This window comes from Monodon monoceros, unplaced genomic scaffold (assembly GCF_005190385.1).
Source record: "Monodon monoceros isolate NGI ecotype Baffin Bay Population unplaced genomic scaffold, NGI_Narwhal_1 Super_Scaffold_9, whole genome shotgun sequence".
NCBI lineage: Eukaryota > Metazoa > Chordata > Mammalia > Artiodactyla > Monodontidae > Monodon > Monodon monoceros.
Genome location: NW_021703786.1, coordinates 8,309,249 through 8,329,401, shown reverse-complemented (window position 1 = coordinate 8,329,401; position 20,153 = coordinate 8,309,249). Strand labels below are relative to the sequence as shown.

The 20,153-nt window shown below is 37.4% G+C and overlaps 1 protein-coding gene across 2 annotated transcripts in view; it reads right to left on the bottom strand.

Moving 5' to 3' along the window:
- DHX40 (DEAH-box helicase 40) overlaps positions 1 to 15,832 on the bottom strand; it is a 52,546-nt gene extending 36,714 nt beyond the window's left edge. The window contains exons 1-8 of one of the 2 annotated variants that reach the window (XM_029212647.1): positions 15,581 to 15,832; positions 14,575 to 14,742; positions 13,405 to 13,550; positions 11,585 to 11,704; positions 11,158 to 11,385; positions 10,503 to 10,569; positions 9,402 to 9,533; positions 222 to 321 (exon numbers count right to left, since the gene is read on the bottom strand). In XM_029212647.1, coding sequence (XP_029068480.1) covers positions 222 to 321; positions 9,402 to 9,533; positions 10,503 to 10,569; positions 11,158 to 11,385; positions 11,585 to 11,704; positions 13,405 to 13,550; positions 14,575 to 14,742; positions 15,581 to 15,692 — 1,073 coding nt within the window. In that variant the 5' untranslated portion in view covers positions 15,693 to 15,832. The remainder of the gene's footprint in view (positions 1 to 221; positions 322 to 9,401; positions 9,534 to 10,502; positions 10,570 to 11,157; positions 11,386 to 11,584; positions 11,705 to 13,404; positions 13,551 to 14,574; positions 14,743 to 15,580) is intronic. The other variant, XM_029212648.1, reaches the window with a different exon arrangement.
- Positions 15,833 to 20,153: the final 4,321 nt, after the last annotated feature.

The following is a 20,153-nucleotide window of genomic DNA, read 5'->3' as shown; positions in this document are numbered from 1 at the left end:
AAAAAAAAAAAAAAAAAAAAAAAAAAAGTGTGAACAGAAATACTATGTGCACCTCCTACTCCATTTCCTATTCAGAGCAATCAATAATTACAAAATATGATAGGTGATTACAAGTTAAAAAAGTGAGAAGGGAATTAGTGGAGGGCACAGAGACACAAACTTAATGCTTTATGATTAGCTAAGTGGCTTCCTCGGCTTTAAAAGGAATTTTAAAGTTATACCTGATTCCATCTATTGTCAAAGATGTTGCAGAAATATTGGTGGATATGACGCATTTTCTAATTCCAGGTGGAGGTGGCAAAAATATTCTTCTCTGTTGATCTAAAATATATGTAAAGAGAAAATACTAATTTACAACATGCATTTGTCAAACTCAAGTTTTGAAAAACTCATTTATTTTCATTAAAAGTTATTTTCTTCACTCTTTAATTATTTTGAATTCAAAATATAATAGCAAAAACTATTTCTCCTCATCTTTCACTATTAAGATCTCTAGATCCATGGCATCACAGATGATCACTGCTAAAATAAACCCTACAGCAGAGTCCTTTATACAGGTCATAGCTCCCTTAGAGACTATTTAAAAACTGTGGGCCTTGTCTCCATTAAAAGTCACATATGTCTCCATTAAAAGTCACATACAAAAAAAAATTTTCAAATAACAGGGTGTTTAGGACTCTGAAGTCTATCCATGGACAACAGATTAAGAACCTCTCTATGCTTTAAAGACTGATTAGCTAAGGCAGTTTTTACTTTTTCAGGTGTCTGCCCAATTCATCACTCCAACTCTAAACAAGTAACACCACCCTTATTTCCACTATCCACACATTCTGAAGGGTGGGCCTCAGCAGCGATGCTTATAGTATGGTACCTTGCTCCTCTGGCCATAGTTTGTGGCACCAAAGATAAACATCTCCCTTCAACTGGGCCAGTCTCATTCTCCTGTGAATTTGGAATAAGGTCCAAGAGATGCTCAATTTGATTAAGCCAGTTTCTTGCAAAGAGAAAGAATTAACTTGTGAACCACAGGGAAGTGACTAGTGTATATGGAGGAAAGCTAGTCTAAAGAGAATAAAAAATGAATCATCCATGAGAGTTCACAAGAGAGTATTTCTGGGTTGCTGGCAATTCTCAGGCCTGAGTGTAAAATAAGCAGAAAGGTGGATTTGACCAGACTTGCCCTCCTGCCAGGTTAAGGAGAGAACAGGACAAGAGAGTTAATGTTTGCAAGGAAATGATTACAGCATAGGCAAAAGGAGATAAGTGATAAGACAAATCTCAATGCAATCTGAAAATTGTTGAATTAGGAACAGAAGAGTGAGCTGGCAGAGACAGGAAGTAATCATCAGAAAGAGGTTTAAAACTGAGATCAGAAATGAAGATAATGACAAAGTCTACAACGTTAAATTTTTGAAGGGGTTGCCATGGTGGGATGAAGGAAAAGATCACTTAAGCTAGAGAGGTCAAGCAAGCGATTTGGGTAGATCATCTATTTCAATGACATCCAAAAATTAGGAGTAATAATTCCAGGGAGTATACAAGTCAATCGATTGGGGTATGAAAAGAAATCATTAGCATGTCTAATTATATTTCTCATAACATCCTTTTAAACTTTTTATTTTATATGTGTTTACTATTTTATGTTATACATTAGAACAGTAAGTACATATATATCCTTTAAAAAGAGAAAAATTTTAAGTGCCTGGCTGCAATTTCCACGAGATATTTGGAAATTTGTTCAGAAAATTCACTCTTTCTCCCTGAACAACCTCAAGTTGTTTTCTTTTCAGCAGCCAAGAAAATCTTAACCAAACCTGTTTTTAAATAAAGTACAAAACCTGTTTCCAAAGAAAATTTTAAAAAGATCCATGTATTCGCAATATATAAAACAGACCAAAGTTGAACTATTATGAAGGGGAAAAGGAGTGGCACAGACAATCACAGTTTTAAAATTATGTTACTAGGCCAACTATCTCATTTTATAGATGAGAACACTAAAGCCCAGAGAGGTCAAGTAGCTTGCCCAGGATTTACATATAGACAGGCAAGTTTAAAACCAAGTCAAGTATTGCTGCTATTTTTCTAAAAATCATTCTGAAATTAATTTCACAAGTAAAAAAGTGCTAGAGGGCTTCCCTGGTGGCGCAGTGGTTGAGAGTCCGCCTGCCGATGCAGGGGACACGGGTTCATGCCCCGGTCCGGGAAGATCCCACATGCCGCGGAGTGGCTGAGCCCGTGAGCCATGGCCGCTGAGCCTGCGCGTCCGGAGCCTGTGCTCCACAATGGGAGAGGCCACAACAGTGAGAGGCCTGTGTACCGCCAAAAAAAAAAAAAAAAAAAGTGCTAGAAAGGCAGCTTACACATAAGTGATAAAAATTATTTTTTAGGTGTTTCTTAGATTTAGGTAGCTCAGACGGTTCAAAGGAATCATATACTACTTTGTAGTTTAAGTTATATGTTTATACATTTATTATTTATTGTCTATCTATTCTACTACAATGTAGCTCTGTAAGAATAAGGACTTTCTTTTATTGTTTGTGGTGGTAGTTACAGAGGTATGTACATTGTCATTGTAGGTACATATGCCCAGTACCTACAATGGCTGGACCATAGAAAGTGCTCAGTAAAGTTCAATGAATTGATCAATTTAAAAATGCATGATATAAATAATAAATTGAGATCCTTCTACCTTTGAAATTCCACATTACCCTAAAATTTTACATAAATTAGAAATGTCCAGTCTGAGCATATTTATGAGTAACTCTGTTTTTCAATTAACCCATGTTTAAAAGTACCTAATTTTAGTCTTCAGTTCAAGCAAAATTTCAGTTTATCATTTTGTTCACTACAGTCAATTAAAAAGTCCTGGGGCTTCCCTGGTGGTGCAGTGGTTGAGAGTCCGCCTGCTGATGCAGGGGATACGGGTTCGTGCCCTGGTCCAGGAAGATCCCACATGCCGTGGAGCAGCTGGGCCCGTGAGCCATGGCTGCTGAGCCTGCGCGTCCGGAGCCTGTGCTCTGCAACGGGAGAGGCCACAACAGTGAGAGGCCCGCGTACCGCAAAAAAAAAAAAAAAAAGGCCTGAAACTGCTGTTTTGACAAGACTCAGGTTTGTTTCACATTTACATTTTACCCACATACTTTCACCATATTCCACAAGTATAAACACATGCCAATTTTATGTTTGTTTATAAAGGTTTGGGAAAAAGTTAAATACATATATCCTAAAGCACATTCTCACTTTCCACAAAGAAAAAGGGAAACTGAATATTTTCATTAAGATGTAGCAATTCTCCTGATTACCTCCATGCACCTAATAAGGTACTAGAGTATAAATTAACGGTGGTGGTGGGGGGATTGGCAAAGAGGCAGAAAGGTTTTCCAAAATCTACCAAGAAATAAGGATACTGAGGAGAGACCACTGAACGCTCTTAATGGAGTAATGCTACTAAGATACATGTATGTGACATATTATATGTTAAGGCCAACTGAAACGTCCTCAAAGAATTTGTTCCAAATTGATCCCAAAGCAGAAACGTGTTTGAGAGAGAAAGTGTGTGTGTGTGTGTGTGTGTGTGTGTGTGTGTGTGAGAGAGAGAGAGAGGATATGTGTATAAAAGGAACATAAAGCTATAAACAGAAATTGTCAATCAAAGGGGGAAAAAAGATGATTCTGGAACAGAATAAAAGAGGTACAACACTGCTCAGCTCAAACTCTACCCGCCCCCAAAGTCATTTTTGGGTAAGTCAAAAATATCTTGAGAATTCTAACTAATACAGCTGAAATCAAACTTCTGACATAGAGAAAAGGCTTGAGATAATCAGTAAGTGCAGTTGAAAAGATAAAGTAACTAGAAGGATGCTAAAAAATATGGAAGACATGCAATCCAACATAAGAATAATTGGTAACTCTGAAGTAGGAAACCAATAAATAGACAAGAGTTATATACAAAGATATAACCCAAGAGAATTTCCTTGAAATAAAGAATTGAATTTGCAGATCAAAAGAGCAACTAAGAATAATTTATCTTGTTTGTGGTGGTAGTTACACAGGTATATACATTGTCAAAACTCACTGAACTATATACTTAAAGCGGGCACAGTTTATTGTATGTAAATTATACCTCAATAAAGTTGATTTTTAAAAAGAGCACATAAAATTCCAGGAAAATTTTACTATAAAACACTCAACACCAAAAAATATTCTAATTAAAAACTATTGAACTTTAAGGATAAAAATAGAAATTTTCAGGCAATCAGACAGAAAAAGCAAATCACTTACAAGGAGGGGGAAAAAAATCAGGTTGGCCTCAGACTTCTCCGCAGCAACATTCAATGCCAGAAGACAACTGGACAACGTCTACCAAGTTCTAAGGAAAAGAAAGTGTGACCCAAGAACATAAAACCCAGCCAAGATGTAGCTCAAGTATAAAGGCAAAAGCCAGACATTCTTAAACAAAAGAACTACAAAAAAAAAATAACACCCAAGAGCTCTTCTATTAAAAAAAAAAAAAAAAAGGTTAAAATCTAGCCAATCTATAATTAACTGAAAGTAACTTAGGAATGGAAAAACCATGGTAAAAGGATTGATAGTAAATACTGAATACAACTGAACAATGTAAAAATAACTAACAAAAATCAGAAGGGGAGGATATAGAAGAATATCAGTACTTAAGTGCTCATCTTTCAAATCAGGCAACAGATAAGATCTCCAATCAAATATAGTCTAAAAAGAAGATATTAACTTCAGCTTAATATTTTTCATCCTTTTAAACTTTAAAGCACTCTTTTATAAAATATTATCTCATGTGGTAAAGAAAGATATTCTTGAAGTTAACAATTCCTTCAAGTAAAATTAAATACTTTTTTAAAAAGCAGCTAATAGTATAATCTCTCTCTTAAAAAAAGTATTTGTCAACCTATCTAACTACTTACTTATCCTTCTATATGTACACACACACACACACAGATCTGAATAATGTTTTTTCTAATGTTAAAGACGGTTATTTCTGGATGGAGTTTGAGGTGATTTCTTTACTTTTACCTTTGTAAAACTGTGCACTGCTTGAATTCTTTATAATGAAACTGTATTATTTTCCCTCAATTGAGTAATTTTTCTTAAAAGAGAGACACCAACTATTAGTTCTGCATAGTGGAAAATGGATTTTTTTTGTACTTTTCTATACTTTTAAAACTTCTACAAAGGGCAAAAAAGAAAAATGAAGGAGCATATGTAAAATAAATCCATTTTTGTTAAAAAAAACACTAAACAATAAAATATATCTAAATGCATAAATAAAAAGGTCAGAACAATATGCCTCAAAATGTTAATACTGATTATCACTTAATCATGTTGGTGGCATCTGAGTAAGTTTATTTTTCTTTGCTGATTTTATTGTTTTTAAAAAGTATATATTTCTTTTTAAGACAAAAGAAAATTTTTCCCATTTGGGGAGACTCCACATAGACTAAAAGTTTTTATGTGAAACTCATTAGCCTTATTCCCCCACATCTTTAATCTTAACATTTAAGGAAACTATCTTAGACACTTGGTACTTGCTATATTGAAGTAATAGCTTTGGTTTGCAAGCAGAAGAAAAAAAAACTATTTTTGTATTTATGCAATAATCTGAATGAGTAGGTTTTCCCCTTTTAAAATGTTGTACACTAATCCAAGGTAAAACTCCTCTCCTTTTCTTCATCTATTCTGGAAACACATGTACTGTTAGATTCTCCACTACTGAATAAATAACCAGTTATCAAATGTAGATTCACCATGTGACCTCAGGAACATCACTTAGCCTCTATCTGTAAAATTAAAAAATCTGATTATGCAAATATATATATATGGGTATATGTGCATTTTTCTAGAAAAACAGCCAGGCTTTCATTACTTAAAAATAAAAATCTGAGATCCCCACCCTCCACAAAAGGCTAAGAAGCACTGAATTAGATAATTACGTCAGTGCTAAAAGTGTCTAATTCCATGCAAATAACTGTCACTTATGAAGTAACAGGTATATTTCAGTTCATAAATTTTTGTGAGGGTTCAGCTTTCCCTAAATGCATGACCAACCTGAAGGAGTGTAAGACCTAAACAAAAAGGGAGAAGTCAGAAGAGGGAAAAGGTTTGAGAGAAACAAGAAAAAGGTTCAGACATAGTGTTTGGTGTAAGACATTAATAGAATATCCAGCAGAAAGTAAAAAATCTGGAACTCAATTTAACAAATACTTAGTCAGGACTTTTTCAGTGTTTAGTACTTGTCCTCAGGAAGTTCAAAATCTCATAGAGGGGATGAGACAATCGTAACACAAGATAAATGTGTTAAGTGCCACAAGAGATACAGTAAAGCACAATGAGGTTCAAATGAAAAAGAGAGAAAAACCAGCTGTGAGGAGGGAAATCAGGAAAGGTTCTTATGGAGTTGGTTGCACTTGTGAAACAAAATAGCATATTTCAACCAGTGAAAGGGGAGAATAAAAGGGAAAGGGGGAGTACAAGTTCAGGAAAGAGCAAACACAGAGTCACAAAAATGTTGTGGGAAGAAAAGGAATCAAAAATCTCTCTTACATTTTGAGTTTGAGTGAACACTGCAAAGGCTGGGGCTTGGGAGAGTTCAGCCCAGGGAGCAGGGTCACATGACCCTGGTAGTACAAGGGATACCACAGCACCTCTTCACATTTGACAGATGAGAATTTTTTATGTCAAGTAGGGAGGTATTTTAAGATGTCCCTTTAAAACAGTCAGCCACCCTCATGGCTAGCCCAGAAATAAGAGCAAATATAAAATATCCACCTCATAATTTTTACTTATTCACTAAACCTAGGTCCATTTGTACCCCCTCACTCCAGGCTATAAGCAGGAAACTCTTCTTCCCTCTCCTCACTCCCAAGTGCAAGTTTTCTGTTCCTGAAGCTAACAGGAAATAAAGGAAATAACATGATAATGTTATGTGTCTCTCCCCACAACCCAAAGTAGCAATAATAAAGAAAATAAGTGCTATATTGTATTTACCAGGCTTAGAAAGAAAGCCTTAGATCCCAGGAACCTGCCACCCTCTCCCTACTTCATCCAACTCCACCTCACCCATTACTTAGTACCTCATCAGCTCCATCTAAATGCCTCTTTGCACTGTTATAAACTGCTACAATAAATATTGTTATGATCATAATGGATCACCAGTAGCTCACCCTTACAGTGTCCTTGGAACCAGAAGGGAAACTAAAATAAACAAACAAAACCCTTTAATAATGGCTCTACTCACACCCAATCCCACATCTTTACCATTTACGCATATACACCAACAAAGAAAATCACATACACTGGGAATTAGGGCTGAAAGCTGGTAGAAGTCATACTGGAAGGATAATGAATACCAAGTTATTAAGTTCGCATTATAATTCAGTTGGCAATAGTAAATGGCTGAAGGTACCCAACAGGAGACTGACAGAATCAGAGCTGTGCTTTTGGAAGATTATGTTTATCATGGCAGGTAGGATGGTAGATTAAATCAGGGAAAACAAGTTAGCAGGATATGTTAACAGCTCAGGAAAGCAAACTGAGGATCCCAATTCTAATGATGACAATGAGAAAAAAAAAAAGAAAAATGAGTGATCTGGACAAGATAAAGGTAAAAGAAAACCTGTAGGAGTTGCCACTTGTTTGGATTGTATGATCTAGGATGCACAGACCAGAAAGCCCTGTGAGACCCACCAGGTCTAGAGTGCAGGAGACTGAACTAGAGACAGCGTTCAGGAGTCATCACAAAGTGACAGATGAATCCTAGGAGCCAACCTCTCCAAAACAGAGAATTCTAAGAAAACAGCAAGCTAAGGAGGAAACCTTAGGGAACAGTCACATTCGGAAGGGAACAAAGGCCAGGGAGGGTGGGAAGACAGCAGCCTTATAGAAATAGTGGTCAGGAGAACCAAATAATTATCCTAAACAACAGCATTTAAGGAGACTTATATTAACACAAAATCAAAATACAAATAGAAAAAAGCCATGGTATTTGAGGAACAGGAGGTCACTAGCAACCTTTTTTTCTTTTTTTCTTTTTTTTTTCCTCTCCCGTTGCGGAGCACAGGCTCCGGACGCGCAGGCTCAGCGGCCATGGCTCACGGGCCCAGCCGCTCCGCGGCATGTGGGATCTTCCCGGACCGGGGCACGAACCCATGTCCCCTGCATCAGCAGGCGGACTCTCAACCACTGCGCCACCAGGGAAGCACACTAGCAACCTTTAATAGTACAAAAACTGAATTTCAGGAAGATAATCAAGAAGCAATGGCAGATAGAGAACATTATTTTCAATATGGCAGTAAAATGGAAAGAATGAAATTATTTACTTTATATAGAAAAAGAAAAAATATATATATTGTTAATAGTTAACAACAAAGCAACTGCAACAGGTTTTGAATTATCTTATCAGTTATAAAGTAAATTATAAAAGTTAGTAGATAAAATCTCAAAAAAAACAATGAGAACATTAAATATCTAATAATGACCCTACAAATTCCCTTTAAGATGTAAAAATCTAAAATAGGTCTCAATGTTGAGAGCAAGGGCCCAATATCATCACAAAAAAGATTTCCAAAATAGCACATGGTCTATGGTTATTTACCAACACATATATTCCTGAACATTTTTCGTTAATATAAGGATAAGAACCACCTACTCAACAAAAACAAAACTACACGTAAAATATAAAAACATTTAAATGCTTTTTGCATTACATTAAATGCTAATCCCAATCAAACTTCAAATAGGAGGCTGCAGGTTAACTTCCCTTTGCTTTTACAGTCAAATTCCATAATAAAATAGTTTTATAAAACAAATTCTAAACCTCATTCAACAATATTATGAACAAATAGAATGATAAGAGTTTGCATTTGCTCTTTGAACTTAAAAAAGAACAACATTGCACTTGAAAAGTAGACTAATGTGTGTAGCTACATAAAAAGAAAACAATCCACTGGTTTGTTTCAGATATATAAGGATATATAAAATTTCTAGAAATTCCGTGGCAGTGGCAAATCAGATTTGACTTATGGTACTACTATCAAGGAATTATAGCCTTAATTTCAAAAAATTACCAACAATATTTTTGTTCTGCTGGGATAAGACATAGGCCACTCTTAACAATAGTAAGGGGGATAGATGTCCAAGGTCTTGAAAAAGTGAATGTGAAAAGATTTCAAGAAAAAAAAATCACTTCTCTCAAAGGGATGCTGATTGGTTCTCCTAATGCTCTGTTTCTTGATCTGGGTGTTGGATACAAAGGTGAGTTCACTTTGTGAAATTCACTGACCTAAACACCTAAGATCTGAACACTGTTCTGTATACATGTTATTATTCAATGAAAAGTTTTAAAAATCAAATTTTCTGTTCTAGTGAGGAATTACCTGTTGTCATAGATCCATAACACGGCAATATTAGCAAGCCATCTAGAGTGGTATCTTGGACATCATAATCATAATCAACAGACTCTGCCATCTGAAAAAGTAACTCACAACTTTTTTCGATTTCAAACTGACCTGAAATGAGGGGAGAAAATAATGTCAGCAACTGAACAGCAAAATTAATTTAAGAATAAAAAAAAACCCTTCTAGATTAATATTGGTTTTACATAATAGTTATTTTAAATCTCTCATTTGATCTAAGGTAGATGAACACATAAATTGTACTCAATCTCAACAATAATAAAATTAAAAATAGAAGAAAGTTTCCAAGGAATTTAAATCTCTAAAGGAATAAAAATGTTTATAATCATAAAGCCTTTCATCTTGCTAATATGGTATATTTGAGGAAGACTCAATAAAGTTAATCATTACCATAGGGGAGGCTAGTCCAGGAGATACTACATTTAGGTGTATTTCAAAATGCTTAATTAAGTACCTCAAAAAGGCTAAGAGATTGTTACAATGTCTCACTTCTGACAGGGGTACAAGGCAGTGTAGGAGGTGAGCCATGAAATTACTCATATCTGTTAGTAAGATGCCGCTACTTGAAAAATCACACTAGTCTGAGATTTAACTATTCTATTTTTGACCTCCAAAAAAGGCTTGTCTATGAGACATGGATTCTACACCTTATGTACTGCTACCACACAGTACCATCCCACCACTCAAAGAAGAAAGGAGCTAGTAGTATGTCTTTTGAAATAATGAAATTAATCATTCAGATCCAGGACTGTTTAGTGTGGTTAACAGCTCTATATAAGATAGAGTAATAAAAATATTAATATTTTACCATTTAATATCTTTCTACTATAAGTCAGTGTATTTTACCTATGTTTACTAATGAGACTCATGGTTTTTAGGGCAGTGTAGAATTACCTTATATATCTTGTAATAGATATAATATCTAAAACTACTCAGAAAATCATAAAAGGCTAGGATAACATGAGTAGAGCCTAGATTTTCCAACAAAGGTAACACTGTATCATGGTGCCCCGCTCCCTCGTACAAATAGTAAAATTTTTAAACCTGGTACTGAATGCTCACCAGTCAGAAAAACCAAGATGTCTCCAGCCATTTCATTCAAATGGATATCCATGGTCACTTTGACAATCTAAAGCAAGAAACACAAGCATAATATGCTAGTGGAAATACAGTCCCCCCCCCCACCACCACCTCCCCTAGTTCCACAGAAGAATTAAACTTGATTCTCGAAAGTCCTAGGACCTGGGACTTCCCTGGTGGTCCAGTGGTAAAGAATCCACCTTCCAATGCAGGGGATGCGGTTCAACCCCTGGTCAGGCAACTAAGATCCCACATGCCGCGGGGCAACTAAGCCCGCGTGCCACAACTACTGAGCTTGCATGCCTCAACTAGAGCCTGCGTGCTGCAAACTACAAAGCCCACGTGCCCTGGAGCCTGCGTGCAAACCACAACTAGAGAGAAGCCCGTGCACCACAAAGAAGAGCCCACATGCCACAACAAAAGATCCTGCGTGCCTCAATGAAGATCTCGCGTGCTGCAACTAAGACCCGACACAGCCAAAAATAAGTAAATAAATAAATAATAAATCTTTTTTTTTAAAAGTCCTAGGACCTATGAGGGCTGCCATTAAAATAATAGAGGCAAATAAATTATCAAACTATTCAATCAACTAGAATCATAGATACAGAAAAGACATAAAAAGGATGCCAAGTAATACCGCTTGAATATATGCAGTATTTTCTCTATCTCGTGGACCAATCAAATTGCAGAATTTTTCTCTGACCGGATAAAGCCTTCCAGGTATATCAAATATTGGACAATTTCCAAAGAATGCAGAGAGCTTGGCTAATTCCATAGTTGCTGACATCACTACGACCTTTAAATGCTCTTTCCTATTAGGAGACTTCTCCTGAAACAGCTTCTTCAATAAACCAAATAAGATGTCCTGAAAGAAAAGTAAATTTCTAATAAGTCACAAGTGTACATAACAACCAATTTATTTTAAATATTTTGCTCTCCTAACCAAAGGATTCCCATTTGAATAGATTAAAATGTAAGTAAGAGAAGGCAATTCACTATACAGTACAAAGCTACCCAAAAGAAGTAAACTGTCTAATAAATAACCGATACAGTAAAATACTCACTGTAGTTAGAGTTCTCTCATGGGCTTCATCCAATATAATGACACTGAACTTGGTAAGATTTGGATCTCCCAGGATATGTTTCAGTAAACATCCATCAGTCATGTATTTGATTGCTGTTTCCTAATGTTCAAACAGCAGGGTACATTAACATATACATAAAAATAAAATCACAGAAATTCATCCCTGCTTTGCAAACTAAATTTTCCCCCTCAGATGTACAGATATTAAGTGACCAAACTAATCTGATGAAATAAGAGTACATAAAATAGTCTAATAACATGTCTAATAACATGGATGGTAAATTATGAAACTTGTGATCTATACAGAGACAGGGATAAGGAACTAAGGTGAATATTCTGGAATAAAGCAAACAAAAGTGACCAATAAGGAAATACAATGAAGTCAGTGGAAAGTGGTTAAGATAATGTAATGACTTCAGATGAGCAAGTTGTGGGAAAACAATAATGAAATGGAATTCATCTCCCTGTCTCAGCTGCTATTTTAGAGGACTCAAGAGAAAAGGTAGGTGCACCATTTCTCTCACTCTCTTCTTCCTTGACCACTTTCCTGCTACAAAAATAGGGTCAGTCGACTAGAATTAAAACAAGGTGAGAGGGCTTCCCTGGTGGTGCAGTGGTTGAGAGTCCGCCTGCCGATGCAGGGGACACGGGTTCGTGCCCCGGTCTGGGAAGATCCCACATGCCGCAGAGCGGCTGGGCCCGTGAGCCATGGCTGCTGAGCCTGTGCATCCGGAGCCTGTGCTCCGCAACGGGAGAGGCCACAACAGTGAGAGGCCTGCGTACCGCCAAAAAAAAAAAAAACAAAAAAAACAAGCTGAGAGTAAGGTCCAGAGGAGGAGTTAACAGCAATGATATCCATAAAACAAAGGAAGAAATAAAGAAAGAAAAATCCCCAGCAGTGACCACTAGGAAGGCAAAGACAGTATTTTGGGGAGTCATTCTTTGCCACTGTTGATGGCCATTCCTATCAGGGACCATAGGCAAATCAGAGATTGTTTTGTATCTGGTACAGGATTAAGAAATCCTGAAGGAATATAAATTGTAACTATGAACTATTGCCATGAATACAGAAGATGCTCAATAAATACCTGATCAATGACTTTGTTCATTAAGCTGTCAGTTTTCCACTGACTTCAAGAATATAACCGTACAATATGGATGAACCTTGAAAACTTCAGCTAAATGAAATAAGCCAGACACAAAGGACAAAATATTGTACGATTCCACTTGTACAGGGTACTTAGAATATGGAAATGTATAGAGACATAAAGCAGAATAGAAGTTACCAGGGACTAGGGGCGGGGAGATGTGAATGTGGAGCTACTGTTTAGTAGATACAGAGTTTTTGGTTGGGATGGTGAAAACATTCTGAAAATAGATAGCAGTAGTGGTTACACAACACTATGAATGAACTTAATGCCACTGAATTGTTCACCTAAAAATGGTTTAAAAGTAATACAAATGGTAACTTTTATTTTATGTGCATTTTACTGCAATAAAAAATATTTTTAAAGAATACAAATGTAAGTTACATGCCAAGGATCCTTACAGCGAAAACACATGACAGTCCTGTGAAAAATCAACATAACTGTCACATAAACTAATTGAGAAGGGAGAAAATGGGATGAATTAGACACCCCAGGACTAGAGCATTAACAATGGGCAACACAAATTAATTCTAATCTGAGGCTTTGTTTCTTTAAAATATAAATGGAATTTTGAAGTCAAAATCTTTCATCACTTTCTCACTCTTTCTATAAATTTATAGTACTTAATTAAATACAAGCAAAACTTTTGTACCTTAGAGCTGCAATCGTCAAAACGAACTTGGTATCCTACTTTGGATCCCAAAGTGCATTTCATTTCTTCAGCAACCCTCTGAGCAACAGATATGGCAGCTACTTTTCGTGGCTGAGTCACACCAATCATACCATGTTGTGAAAACCCTATCAAAACCAGAAGTAAAAAAACACAAAAATGTTAACAATTGCTTCCCATTAGAGCTAAATTGTTTCTGGTCAATCAATACAAACTGTTCAAGTGTTTCTAAAAGAAAACTCTGCCAATTAACAACACACTGTATTACATTTGCACCATGGAAATTTAAGTATTAATTAAAAATAAGACTACATATTAATAGCTGTTCTAAATGTATATATTTTAATTAATTTTTTTCAATTTCAGTCTAAAGATTTACTCTAAAGAGTAAGCCAAGAATTTTTAACCCGTAGGAATCCATAAAATTCCACACACTTCCTAAGATGGATTTAACTTTGCCACAAAAGTTTAAATATACCACTTTTCATAGATTCTACAAGCATATTTTACTATTTTAATATCTTTGAAAGGGAGATGCATCTTATAACTGATGGCATTTTTTTTATTAATAGTATGTAAAATAGTGGTATGTCTTAATAGACGGCATCTTAGATTTGATGCATTAGAGTAAGTTAATATACACTACGAAATTTTTATAATATCCAACATAATTTTGCTCTATACCAACCTTATGATAGAAAGTTTTACCGTATTGAAGGGAAAGACACCGTAAGGATAATTTGTTAGCTGGCTTGGTGTTAGTAGAGTCAAGGAATAAACAGTTACCTGATAACACTCTGGAGATAGAACCAAGAAATACTAATGTCAGCAGCAGATATCAATATATCCCTTCCCTCGGAAAATTATTTCAGTACCAGTGGTCAACAGTCTACTGCAAGACAACCTTATTCTATAGCACAGAATCAACTTCTACCTATAATTCTATTTGGAATTATTATGATAACTGAAAATGCCATTTCAACTAATCTGAAATAAGACCGTAAAAAGGCAAGGAAGATGTAGGGACAGCGTGCCAAGACAAGAACTGGGACTGTAAAGCAAATGATGTGCATTTGTGTAATACAGAAGTCCTATTAGCTTTTAAGAGGATATTTTTAAAGTACTCCCAATATTTTCCCAGAATAAAATTACCTGCTTCATATAGATATTTTGGGAGTTGAGTTGTTTTACCACTTCCTGTATTTCCAGTAACAATAAGGAATGAATTGTCCCTCACAGCTTGAATAAGCTTTTTTCTTTGTTTTTGAATAGGAAAAGTTGGAGTAGTTCCTCCCTCCTGTGATGTGCATCCTTTCTCTTCTGTAATGACAGGGGGAAAAATTGTGCAATTCAAAGGCCTGTAAAGATATCTCTCATTCAATCTCCCAAAACTGCAAAGGGAATGACAATAGAATTTCAGGGCTGGAAATAATCAACCCATGACTCTTCAGTTAAATCACCTACATCCAATTTGCAAGCGAGGGTTTATAAACCCAGAGCAACTTTTTAGTGAAATCAACTTGAGCATTTGCTAATGCATGACTCAAAGTATCTGACAAAGTTAAGCCTAGCACAAGGCAATGTATTTGCGAGCATACCTATACAGAAGCACAAAACCCAATTTTATTAAACAATAGACCAAAACCTGGAACACAGCAGAAAAACTCTCAGCTGAATTAAAAGCCACCTGTGTTTGCTTCTGATTCACGGTTCAAGTTAGGTCCCTGTTCCGAGTGACTGATATCCCAGAAGGCCAAGTGGTGGGTAACCATGGAAACTGGCTCCTGGAAACTGGCTCCCTCATACCGTACCCAAAGGCAGGCTGGCGGCCCGACGAAGGGGCGGAGGGGGGGAGGCGGGAATGGATGGGTAGAGAACAAAGGCTTTATGAGCCCATTTAAGAGCAGAACGCGTTTCGGCGTTGGGGTTCACTTTTTTGTCCCCCAGCAGGGTTTTCACCCAACTTGGGTCTGGGACCGCCCCCCTCTAGACCAAAGTCCTCACTGGATGCAAAGTTCCCCTCCGGCTTGGAGAGCGACAAGAACGCTGCGGCCTCCCCCCCTACTCTTCTCTGCCTGCCTAAGGCGGACTTTTATCCCCCCCCAGAACCCCCATGCCATAACTCCCGCTGGCCTCCGTACTGTCCCGCGGACCGCACCTCTATCCGCGATGGGAACTGCCGAAGGCCGCTCTTCTTGGAGGTCTCTTGATCGCTCACCTTCCTCCTGCCGCCTTGGCGCCCTGCCCGCGACGGCGGGAAACCGGGACATAGACCTGGCCCAGAGCGGAGGTGAGCACGTCCACCGTTCTGGGAAGATGGGAGGGGAAAGGCGAAGACGCGCCCTGATGACGTCAAGGTGTTTACTTCCGCGCGTGCGACTCGAGCGAGGGGAGGAGGAGCTGTTCGATGACGTGGCGCGAGGCAGCCGGTGAGCTGCCCAACCGTTGCGACCCGGCCGCGAGCAGAGGGCCCACGCTCGAGTGTTTCCCGCCAAACGCCGACGTGCGCTGGGGCTCCGCCGGCGAAGCCAGCCCAGAAGTACCGAAGGGACCCCTCCTGTTTCTCCTCTTGTGCGCAAAAGGGCCAGGCGACACCTTTTTTTTCTCAGTGGTCACTGCAAGCCTATCCTACCTTCACACACCTACCGTGATGTGACCCTTTGCCAGGAGCTGGAACCATCCTAGAGTTCGGCGTTCCACGACATTCTCACCTTGCTCATCCTGAAATGACCTGTTCAAGGCACACAGCTCATGAGTTGCAGAGCTGAACTTCTCCGTAGTGTCCAAAACTTAGGTCCCCCACGCTGTCCAGTTCCTTCATAGGACCCTGCATTTTAATTTATTTCCATGTTTATTTTCTTCCCCTTTCCCCCAACTAGACGCAAGGGCAACAACTTTAGAAAATCATGGTACATGGAGCACAGCAAAGTGATTCAAACTGGACCGTCAATATTTTTTGAATTTGCTGATGGATGAATGAATGATTGACCTCCAGAGGAGTTAAGCTCACTTTTAATGGTTGTGGATTCCTTGGAAACCACAAGAACTGAAAAATTAAACAGATATACAACAATCGGGGTGGGGTGAATTTTCAGAAAAGGTACTTTGGGAAGCAGGTCTTTCTGTTATAGAACCTTACAATTTTGTAAGTAGTGTCAATTGTAACAAAATCCATGCAAGAAGATTGTTTCTTGGACTTTTCAATCATTCCTGCTGTTAGAATTAACCAACACTTACTGCCAAAAAAGACAGCTCAAGTTGTCACTTTAACTAAAGTTCACTATTCTCCTATCCAACCAGGCTTCAAAAGATGTCATTGGACCCCAAGATTTTTCTGTGCTTATTTAAAATATATGAATACCAACTCCTTTTAAATGGGACTGATTAACGTCTCCTAAAATGCAAGTGAGTGAGAGCAACTTTCTAATAACTTTATATCTCCAAACCTGGGAGCTACAGTAATAAATGAGATAATAGGAGAACATCCCAGATTTCTCTCATCCATTAAAGGAATTCCCCAACATCCTGCATTCTGTTAAAATTCAAAATATCACAACTCAGAAAAAACACAAAAAAAGCAAAAATACATTTGTAGTATAGGCAAGGTATTGGGGAGCACAGGGCATGGTAGTCACTTTTAAGAAAATGAGCAGAATAATTTCAGACCAATGACAGTTACCATTATTAAGCACTTAGCAGTCAAGCATGTAATATAAATTTTTTCACTTATTCTTCACAAAAACCCATACAAGTAGGTTATTATCACTAATTTTCATATATGGGAATCAAAGCTCACATATTTGCCTCAAAACAGAGGTAATATGACTAGATTTCAAAGTCACACTAATACCACTGTACTGTAATGGGAGATGGAATTATCTAAATCTCGGTGGCTAATATATTTTCTTCCAATGTTTGTAAATCAACTATTATAGAATGACTCCATTCTCATAGGAGAACCACATAGTGAGAGTATCCAGAATAAAACCTGCAAGCCAAGAATAAAGAAAAGTAAAAGTGAAAAACTCAAATGATGTTTAACATTGTTGATTTTAAAACGAAGGACGTTTAAAACATGTCACCATTAATAACCATGTGCTTAGGGCTATTCCAAATTGAAAGAACAACAACTATTTCCTGCTCAGTAAGTTTACAAATTGCAATGGCAAACAAGATACAAATATAGAATGAAACTAGAAAATACATGGGTTTAATCTGAGAAGAAAAGTCAGTGTTCTCAACAACATTGAATCTATTTCCTTTTACCTTTGGGTAGAAAAAGAAAAAGCTGAAGGAGGACTTCCCTGGTGGCGCAGCGGTTAAGAATCTGACTGCCAATGCAGGGGACACCGGTTCGTAGCCCTGGTCCGGGAAGATCCCACATGCCGCGGAGAAACTGAGCCCGTGTGCCCAGGGCCCATGCTCCGCAACAAGAGAAGCCACCACAATGAGAAACTGGCTCACCGCAACAAAAAGTAGCCCCCGCTCACTGCAACTAGAGAAAGCCCGCGTGCAGCAACGAAGACCCAACACAGCCAAAAATTAATTAATTAATTTTAAAAAAAACCTGAAGGAAATGATATTCAAAGAAGTGTGAAAAGTATGACTTGCACCCTGCTGCTATTGCTTCATAAGCAGTCTTTCAAAATGTTCTTGAATCTAAGCAATCTACTTCAGAGCATCCAGAAGACAGGAAAGAGGCTCAGTATTAGATTTTAAAAATGGAATAGAATTTTAAATCCTCTTGAAGAAAGAAAGGAGAGTATAGAACCACTGTTATAGTTTAACCGGGGTAGAAAGGAAAATTATCAAAGATATTCATACAATGAAATACAGAAAGTCAAAAACACCGGACAAATGGCAGCATGTAGAAAGCTAATCATAACTGGAAGTCAAGAGAGTGAGCAATAGTGTCAAAGTTCATGGATTTTTTTTTTAATCCATGAACTTGACTAAAACGATAGTTGTCTCGTAAAGAGAAGTAGATAGGAGCCAGACTGTAAGTGGGTGGGAAGAGAAATAGAGGGCAAACTGAAAAGGTACTTAAGGTATTTAATGCATTTGGAGATGTATGGTTAGAATCAACTAAGGTAAATAAAAGGAGAGAAGAGAATAGCCAGAAAAAGGTGCTGCTGCTACAGTGTATGTGTGATGATTCATGGTCAATGGTATCATTGGGGTATAATTAGAAGGTGTGTTTAGGAGACTTGAAACACGGAGGTACTGATGAGGGAGAAAAAGCAAGTTCACATTTTGAGAATGAATGCAGGTCTGGAAGAGAGAGAACAAACTTTTAGTCAAAGTAGTTATAATGAACCTTCATTTGTGACAGATTTGTATCCCAAAATATGAATCTGATTGTTCCTCCCTATTTCCCTCCTTTATTTCTGTCTTACTTGTAAACTAAAGACTTTTCTTCTGTCCCAGCCCTCACCAGAGCAGAAACAAAGATCCAATGACACTGCTAACCTAAATGCCAAGATCAGAGCCACCTGGGCATGCTTGAAGAACTGGTTATTGCCTCTCTCAGACAGATAAGACTGAGCTTAGAGAGGGCAGAGAGAAGGGAGAATGTAATGAGAAAGGAAGAACTGATCGAAGGAATAAGGAGCCCTCAAAGTAGGCAAGAGAAAGAGAATCTTTCGTTAGAAAGTTCTAGTGGCAGGCATTCAAGAAGATAAGCCATCTGAAGTGTGGACCATTCCTCCTTTTAAAAATAAATAAAAAACCAAAACTGTGACTAGTTAGCCACTTAGCAGTCCTGGATACATGTAAACCTGGAAAGAGAGAGGGGAGCTTGTATGTTCTGGAAGGAATGGAAGCATGAAGAATCTCACTCCCTAACCAGAGTTAGACAGAAACAATAGGGAATTTTCCTATGAGTGAGGTAGTGGACCCCATGCTAGTTACATATTCTATTAACATGCACGTAGGATGTTAGCAATTTAGGCATTTGGAGGAAAATATTTAGATGGCCATACCATAGAACTTAGAGAAGTACCCACCTTTCAGTTCAAAAGTAAAAAACAACATCATCCTACTTTCTTCTCTTTTTTTTTTTTTTGGTGTCCAGATATTAAGATTTGAGTAAGTATCACAAGGCCACTTACCAAGCAGTCATTAATCATTCATCAATAATATTATTTAATTGAGAGGTTAATAAAAATTGAGACACTTTTAGTCATTATCAATGAAAATTGGTGCTTTACACATACGCATATAATCGTGCATGAATGTGTGGCATTCCCATTATTCTATCAGTAAAATAAGAACTCTTTCAAATAAAAGCTCAATGGGTACTCTAACTTCCTATTCATTCATTCATGTGTTCATTCAGTAAATATTAGAATGCACAACTATATTATTTACCCTTCTTAATAGCCATAAAGAGGCATAAAAATATGCGTAAGAGATTATCACTACCTGCAAGCAGTCAAGGAGCTAAATATTTAAAGGAGGAAAAACTAGCTAGAGTGATGAGGAAAGACTTTTTGGAGTTAATGTCATTTGAACTGAGCTTTGAAAGTTGGAAAGATTTCAGTAAATGCCAGGGAAAGATTCTGGATAGAGGAAATCTCACAAAGACACTAATAGGGTGACCAAAACATTATTAATTATGGATGATTGAGAAATCTGCAAAATTGATGTTCTATCACTGGTGATGGTCTCTGTAAATCTTTCATTTGCCTGAAGGTGGCAAGCTGGGTTTATTTGAGAAACGTCAGCATCAA